The 9,062-nt window shown below is 35.3% G+C and overlaps 1 protein-coding gene across 12 annotated transcripts in view; it reads left to right on the forward strand.

The window, feature by feature from the left end:
• Positions 1-6,732, forward strand: part of LOC105440969 (fibropellin-1-like) — an 89,853-nt gene extending 83,121 nt beyond the window's left edge. For 10 of the 12 annotated variants that reach the window (XM_030992371.1, XM_030992372.1, XM_030992373.1 and 7 more), the window contains 5 exons: positions 1,711-1,839; positions 2,987-3,166; positions 4,305-4,397; positions 4,984-5,100; positions 6,252-6,732. In XM_030992371.1, coding sequence (XP_030848231.1) covers positions 1,711-1,839; positions 2,987-3,166; positions 4,305-4,397; positions 4,984-5,100; positions 6,252-6,412 — 680 coding nt within the window. In that variant the 3' untranslated portion in view covers positions 6,413-6,732. The remainder of the gene's footprint in view (positions 1-1,710; positions 1,840-2,986; positions 3,167-4,304; positions 4,398-4,983; positions 5,101-6,251) is intronic. The other 2 variants (XM_030992376.1, XM_030992380.1) reach the window with 1 other exon arrangement.
• Positions 6,733-9,062: the final 2,330 nt, after the last annotated feature.

Below are 9,062 nucleotides of genomic sequence, written 5' to 3' on the forward strand. Positions count from 1 at the left end.
TTCTGCGAGGTACCCATATACCTCAACCACCTCCAACGTCTTGTCCACTTGATCACAGACATTATGTATTTTTAGAATACGTGTCCAGCGCTCCAAAGCTTCTTGCGAATGTTTTTTTTTATGATCAGGCCGAACAAACGAACCTTTTTAGTTACTGTCCCTTTAAGTACCGTGTTTTCTTTGAGAATTCCTTTTTCCTAATTTACTTTTGATCTTGATATTTGAAATTTGAGAAGTATCACCGCATTAAATCATTATCTCATTAATTTCACTCTGTTATTGACCATTAAGCAGCAAATACATGTATACATTATAGAGGAATTGGATATATCTAATGAACTTAACGGGCATGACATCAAAATGCTGGCGCTTTGAAGGTTGAGGATAATATTCATTTGTTTCTGTTTCTTTGTTTGCATATAATTATGTATATTTTATTTTGATTTTGATTTTATAGAAAGAGAACAATTATACAAATGTACTTTAATTCCTTTTCATGTTCATACAGTAATCTCCCTAGCGTTCATGATAAAGCACAATGTGCCTCATATGATTCATTGCATTCTTGCAACCTAGTGGAGATATTGTACAGCTTCCACACCACTGCCTTCGAAGGAAAGTTTGCATGCTTTAGTCATTGTCATCCCTTACTCTTCATTTTCGTGTTAGTTCATGTTTTGAATATCTTATCATCAGATCACAAGGAGGCTCATATGTTGTGTATCATCCCTGTTTATAAATGTCTTTTGCTTCCTGAATAATAATCATCATTCCGAATAATAATCATCATTCTGAATAATAATCATCTCCCTATCATTCATGATAAAGCAGCACGTACCTCATATGTTTATAGATGTCTTTTGCCTTCTGAATAATAATCATCATTCCGAATAATAATCATCATTCTGAATGATAATCATCTCCCTATCATTCATGATAAAGCAACATGTACCTCATATGTTAATAGATGTCTTTTGCCTTCTGAATAATAATCATCATTCCGAATAATAATCACCATTCTGAATAATAATCATCTCCCTATCATTCATGATAAAGCACCATGTACCTCATGTGTTTATAATTTTTTTTTGCTTTTTGAATAAACTCTTTTTATAAACTTTTTACATGAGGATTTAGAACTTTGAAGACAGGATTATTTTATACAGCAAAAAAGGCTGATGTCTGTCGAATGGAAAATGAGTGTTTCAGTTTGTTGGAGGAGGGGTAGAGACTTTTTTAAAAACATTAGCGCAACTCAACTAGCATATCATTGATTGCCACTTCAAAGTGTACACTGAGTAAGATTTATTTTTTCAAAGCTCAACCCAGGGGTAATCATTCCTACCACCCATCACTTGGGACTAGAATGGCCTACCAGAAATCGCAGAGGAGGTTACGACTCTTAGAGGTCAATAGTCAACAAATAGTAAACTCTTCAATCATTCTCTTTTTCATATCAAAAGAAAGAATCACATTTTATAACAGTACAAGACATGTGCGGTTTACACCTTTAGTTTTCATTTTATAATCAAATAGTAAACTCTTCAACTATTCTTTTTTTTTCATATCAAAAGAAAGAATCACATTTTATAACAACACAAGACAAGTGTGGTTTACACCTTTAGTGTCATATAATAATCTACAACTTAGGTAGTGTGGTCATCACAAGAAATAGAAATTGTTGTAAAACTCGATCTTCATTCAAAACAGAGTCAGTGACTTGTGATGATGATCCTTGTGAGCCTGGTGGCACATGTATCCCGTTGGATGTTTTAAATCAGCTTGGCCTCTTCTACACATGTTTTTGTCCTGATAAGAGCAGTGGTCCCAACTGCACAGGTTAGTGTGGGTGACAGAAGTCATGTAGTGTACAAACATACACACACATTCACCTTTACTCCACCCACCCATCCCCCCACACACATGGACCCCTATGCGCCCACGTACCCTCCATACACTTGCCTGTTTATCATACCATGTACCTTATTTGGAAGTTCAGAATGCATGTGTTTATAAATCCTAAATAAGATTTATGGTTAGAATCAGAATGAGAAGGTATATCCATGCTGTCGCGCTACTTCAAAATTATCATTGTCATTTCTTCAGTGATGCAACCCGCCCATCCTTTTCTTTTCTATGTTCGCTCTCTCCCCCACCCCGCCCGAGCGTTTTCTTTGATCTGCAGCCCATGTTAATCAATCTTTCCTCCAGTCCTCTTTGAGTACCCTAACCGTCAGAGTTTGCTTTTTCTGATCTTATCTCGAATTCCTGCCTTTCTCAGTCTGCATCTCATCATTCCTCCTCATAATCCACTTGCTACACATCTAAAAGCTCTTGAAAACCTAATTTGTGCACTTTTCTACTTTTTGGTGTGCTCTTCCATGCATTATTCTAAATTTTACTCCAAATTTTCCTCCTGCAAACACGGACATCAATTATTGTTTTCGTTTGTAGTTTATGTTAAGGGCAGGGATTTGTAAGATGCCTGCATTGAGCTCATTCAGTGATGAATCGGTACAAATTTATTATCCCCCAAAAGTTACTGTTTCATGTTGTGGTGTTCATTTGTTACCGATTAGTCAAAATGAAGGAACTTTAACATTCTACATTTCTATCTTTACCATGAATTTAAGAAAACACTCATATCCATCGTATGCAGAAAATGTTGTTGAGGGATTGTCTTAGAATTCATTAACAAAAATACAAAATGTGACAAAATTCATTTCCATGAAAAATAATTTTTGATGAGAGATTAAGATTTCTTATTTTATTTTTCATCTCCTTCTCCCTCAGTTATTTATCGCGGCTATATGCCAAAGTCATTGTTTCGGTTATTATGACAGTTATTTTTCCTATAAAAGCAATATTGTTTCTTATTTCAACAAACGGATATCTGATTTTTTTATTAACTTTTTTCCCCATACGATTTTATTTGTTAATTCCCTTTTTGTTTGTTATTAATTATTGTCTATACATATAACTCCAGTACTTACTACGCCCGCATCAACTACTACTGTAACAACAACAACACCAACCCCAACAACCACTTCTCCAACAACGCCGTCAACAGAACTCAACAGAACAACGCCAACGACAGAGCCCACAACACCAACAACAATGCTGACAACATCTGCAACCCCGGAGTTATCAACCCCCAATGACACAAGTATATAGCGCTATTTTGTTTCTATGTTATTTTATTTAAACATATTTTAAGGCTGTTCTTCAGTAATTTCGTAATCATGTACATATTGCACAAATTATAAAATACATAAACATTACAATTTTTTTTTAAAAAAGACACAAAGCAGAGAGCCAAGTTAATACGTGTGTATACATTTTATTATGTTAATTGGTCAGGGGAAGAAAAAAATTATTAGTCAAGGCTATCAACGTCCATTAGCTTAATATCGTATGACTCAATGCAGTGGAGTAACCGCACCTTGGCCCCAGGAAGGGCGAAATTTCTAAACAAACTGTGACCCATACAGGTGCGGATCCAGCCGGTGACGAGGGAGGAGGCCTAATAAAGGGGGGGGGGTAATAAGCACTAATAATTATTGTTTTGCCAGGGGGCGTCTCCATTTTGTGTAAAGGTAAAATTGTTGTTTTCCTCTGGACCCATATACCTTTAGTAAGGAAACCACTTTTCAGCGCCACATTTGCTCCTTGCCCCTCCTTCAAATTAGGTAGTGCCGCAATGGTTACTGAGAAAGGGGTTGGGCATATGATGTGTTTAAAACTCACCATAAAAGCAAGGGGTGCCTTGTGATTATATAAATTTCCTCCCCCTCCCCACCCCTCACTATCTAGACCTCTACGTACCCACTTTTTTAACAAAGGATCATTTTCTTTGGACTGAATCGAACTCCAAATTTGGAGTTGATTAATTGTGATTAGATGAGTTGATTGCATTTTGATAGATTCCACTCCAAAAGAAGTGCTCCGCAATTACAACCCCCTAAAAGTGGATTTCCACTCCTGTATATTCAGACAGCTGCTGCTAGTTTCTCCAAACCGTCTTAAGTCTAGTTACTCATGTTTCAATAGGATATTCAATAAGTTAGATATAAAATGAGAGTTTCGAAAAACGGCCATCTAAAAGACATATTAAGATAACCGTGTTGTTAGTTAATTGGTATAGTTTTCTCTCTTTTCTCTTTTCAAGCATCTTTGACGCGAGATATTCTCAAATATTTGTGTTTTTGTACAAATATACATTTTCTCTCTTCTTGATTGTTTTCATTTGACACAAGATATTTTTATTTTAGTTTGATCTCTCTTATTTCTTGTTTCTTCTCTAGCATGCCTGAATGGTATGAATTGTGTCAATGGAATGTGCCTGAATGCCAAGTGTGACTGTGACGATGGTTACGAAGGAGATTACTGTGAATCAGGTACATGTAATAAGCATTTTGGTCAGAACCAGCATAAACTTCCATCTCTGTCTCAATTTATTCAAACCTTGAAATTTGCCTTCCGATGAATAGTGAAGAATACTAGGATTATTTTGAGAATCAACCTAAGATCAATTAAATAGCCCAACGTATCACCTATTGAAATGTATTCACATTACAATGAGATATTACCTAATATGAAACTGATTTCTTTACATTTCTACCGGTATAGGCAATACAACGGGTACTGTAAGTACCTTTGATGTGATTTTGATCATAAAGAACATTGCAGTAAACTTCCTTCCTTTAACTGCTTATTTTCAGTTTATGATGTATATCATGGTTGTAGTGTCTTAGGGTAATTTATATCTAGTCTTGCCTACCCGCCTCTCTCTTCTTTTTTTGTTGTTGTGCCCCTTCTCCCGTTCTCCCTCCCTATCTCTTTCTGTCTGTCTTTTCCTCCCCACTCCCCTCCCTCCCCCTCCCTCCAACCTCTCTTTCTTGCTCTCTCTCTCTCTCTAATTTATGTGACCCATCATGAATGTCTGTTGATATCTCTTATTGTATTTCTACTATCAAATCACAGAAATTGACCTGTGCGGCCTAGATAACCCATGTATGAATAATGGCGATTGCATCACAACTTTGGGCAGTTACGCTTGTAACTGTCAGAATGGCTTCACCGGACTCAGATGCACTATTGGTAATAACGTAAAGCATTGTATCGACACTCAATTATCCCGATTGCTTTACAGCCGCTGGGCTGAGAATTTTCCTTTTTCAGATGTAATCAAAGTTGCAAAACCATAATCCGTTGATATCTCACTGTCATTACACAAATCTTTGCTGCATTTATTCTACTTTCAATTCAGTACATCAACGTTTTTTGTAATCAATATTCTCTAGTCTGTAAACAAATGAGTATTTTTACGATAGAGTTCTTCAGATCTATGTTCTAATGCTTTGATTGGTCAAAAAAAATGTGGGCATAGAATTAGCCATTGACTGCCTATTCACAAACAACACCTGAAAATCATGGCTAATATAGTCTAGTGAACCCTCTAAAAAATGGCCATATTTTTCAACAGACCCATACTGGCAGTCTCTTAAGCTGTTATACGAATGAAAAGCTTAAAAAGTTCTTGGTCTTGTGCCCCTTACTTGTAACAACATTTTTGAGTGTCCACTTGTAAGCTGTTGGTCTTTTGGGCTGTACTTCTAGTGAACCAGTAACATTGTTGAAGGTTGATGAAAAAAATGTAATTTTTGTATGAAATGTTACTTATTATATTCCTTCTACTGTACTTACCCTCTTACAGGAAAAAAAAATCCTGAACAAAAATCTCAAACCACAAAGATATTTATGGTTTTCTTTGAAGGCATCACTGTGCAACACCCTCTAACAGTGATAAACAGTAAATTCTCCCAACCATTATTGAATTTTCCCCAACCCTTTCCCCCTAGAAATAAGACATATGACAGGCTTTAAAAACTGTTTCAACACTTAAATGTCTGGAATGGTATATAGAGCCAATTCATTGCTTTGTGACGATTTACATGCACCTAAAATATAATTAAATTGTAATAATATAGTTAGGAAAATTAGGAATGGATCAGATCAGTTTTTACAAATTTTTATCATTAATACTGGTCTGTTTTTCACTCAAACTTTCAGATTATCTTTAATTGTACGTCTAGCATTAAAGCCACTACCTTAGCACCATTTTCTCTCATCTGAACAATGTTACCAAGTCCCTTTGAAGAAGTTGTCACAAGACCCCAGAGACTGACACTATTTGCCTCATTGACGTTCCCTGTTTAATACATGTACTATGTATTTATCCCTATTTTTAGGAACAGACCCCAACGACACATTTACTGATGATCTTCTACTTCCGGTCTGGTGGATCGTCATCATCGCCGTCATCGCTCTCCTCATTGTTATCCTGCTCTTCATCGTGGCTTGTACATGCAACCTCAGCAGCCCAAAAGGGGATAAAGAGCCACTGGCTTAAAAGATATCTTTTTAAGAATCATTTTCTTTCACAATGAAGTAATTTACAGATCATAGAGCACATTTGAGAGCATCCGGCCCCCAAGAAAAAAAGAAAAAATAATAGATGAATATAATGATAATCTTCAGAATTCCTTTCCTACTTCATTTTGATTATTATCTTTTGGAATGGTTCATTTCGGTAACTGTAATGCCTACCGGCACAAGTAAATTTGTGTAGAAGAAATTCAATGGAATCTTCTGATTTTTCATGATGTGTTAGTATCTTGGATATCGCACCTATAATGATCAAGACAATTCTCTTAAAAACTCTTTGTAACCGAGATTTTGTGACAGTGTTTATTCTAGAAATAAGTAAGGAGCCTTACTTAAATTACACGTAGTTTTGTATATTTCTCTTGTCATAATGGTCTCATGTTGTTTGATAGCATCTGGGCCCCCGCAACACATAAATAAGTTAGCAATCGATTGCTGTTTTGCAACTGACCATGATTTACAATCAGTTGATTGCACGATCAATCAACTGCTAGCTTTGTGTAACAGGGCCCTGCATGCACTTCAATTTTGTATTGACTTTTCCTGCAAATGTTTCTAAGGGTAATACATGTATATTGTATTTTTCTATGCTTCGATTATAAAGAATGCTATTCCACTGAAATGATTAGTATTTGATAAAAAAATGATTTCTGTTAGTATCAGTAGATGTAGTGTTGTGTTTTGAAGGGCAAGTAACTGAAATTTTTTTCAACGATCACAAGAAATATTCATGTCATGTTAGAGTGTTATTTTTCTTTTACCGCATCTTATCACTTACTTATTGTATATCAAAAATATTATGTGTACTTTTATAATCATCTTAATGGAGCTGCAATGCTAATTATAAATATTGTTGTGTCTTTCAAGTGGATCAGGTTTATAGTCCGGTGATCTATGCAATACATGAAGTAATCAGTCTTTCATGTAGTATATACAATCAGTTTCCCTCCTATTAATGAGGAAATCCTCATAGATTGATAATGTAATCTCATATAAACTATCTAATCAGTTTACCATAAATGTATAAGTGTTTAAAACGTAGCCAATGAGTAGATGGGTTTGGAGTCATTCCTGTGTAGATAGCTAATGCAGCATACAAACCCAAGAAGTGTTTTTAAAACTTTCTGACATTACAGCTCTCCTTTCTTTAAAATCTATGCTATTAATGCATGTGTTCATATGAATTACAAGTGTAGTGAACGGAATAAAACCGTTCACTAAATTGAGTAAATACTTGAAATCCAGTAACTAATTTTAAGTTTATTTTGTACTGCACTTGTTTTCCAAATAACCAGATTCAGCCAAGGAAGTTGTTTTGCATTCATTATTCTATTGGTATAAGGAAAAAAAGACATTAAGAAAAGAGAACAAATGGTATTAGAAGGTAAATGCATCTGGCCGAGTAGCTCTTCCATATATAGTATACAGATTTATCATTATAACATGGTACATGTAGCTGTAAATATGCATATGAAACTGTCAGATTTAAGTTTTTTGAGTCCGTCATTTTGTTACTTCTCAAATTGTTTTTTACGTAGGTGTTTCTAAGGTGTTGTTTTTAAGGTGTTGATTTAATAATCAAGAGTAATGTTTTTTGTTACAGAAAAAGACATGGTGTCACTAACGAACTATTTGAAATCACAACTGATGGTACATGTTTGTACAGAATAATGGTAATGTCTCAAAATGAGGAAATCACACAATTTTACTGGGGCTTCTTTGCCCGATATTCACAATCAGCAGGTTTAATATATCAAATTACAAGTTTACTATTGAAATTTGAAATGAAGCAAATGTGTTCTGAAATTAACTGTTACATTACAAAGTTGCACCCTCAGTTCGCTATTTAGAAACATAGAATGCTCAAATTATCATTATCATTATTTTAAATCTATGCTAGGTTTTACTTAATTTTTATTTTAAAGAGAGCAATTTGATTGATTGATTGTTATGATTATCTGTCTTTTTACTCAGTCTCTCTCTTCCTTGTCCACTCACTCTCTGTCACTTCTCCTCTCTGACTGTTCCTTTCTCTCCCCCTCCCTCCCCCTTTTGTTGTTCCTCTCCCTCTCTTTGTCTCTTTCCCTCTGTCTGTCTCTACTCCCCCCCCCCCCCTCTCTCTCTCCTCTTTCTGTTCTCCCTCTCTCTTCCCTCTCTCTCCTCCCTTCCCCCTCTCTCCCTTTCTCTATACACATAAAATATGTTTCAGGTTCACTTTTACACAACAATTTCTGCTTCCAACCAAATGAAGTGTGATGTCAGGAAGCCCAAAGTTTAAAACTGTGTATACCATGTTTCCTGCTACCATTTTATATGTACATAGGTACTCAGACATACGATAAGAAAAATATACATGTACATGGAAATCAAGGGAATGACATTTTATATCTATATAACATTTGTAATGAAATATCAGAATCAAATTATTTTTGAATAAATCATATGCTTGGGGTTTTAAATGAACTCTGCTGAATCTCTTGTATTTTGTACAAGTCATGTTTGGTGAACATACATGTTGTGAGTTAGGGTAACAACCTATTAGCACTTGGTAAAACATGCAGACATATATTATGCTAATGAATCTAATTGTTAGACTGAATATTCGCTCCCCCATT

The sequence above is a fragment of the Strongylocentrotus purpuratus genome, unplaced genomic scaffold, assembly GCF_000002235.5.
Source record: "Strongylocentrotus purpuratus isolate Spur 01 unplaced genomic scaffold, Spur_5.0 spur5_scaffold_2, whole genome shotgun sequence".
Classification (NCBI taxonomy): domain Eukaryota; kingdom Metazoa; phylum Echinodermata; class Echinoidea; order Camarodonta; family Strongylocentrotidae; genus Strongylocentrotus; species Strongylocentrotus purpuratus.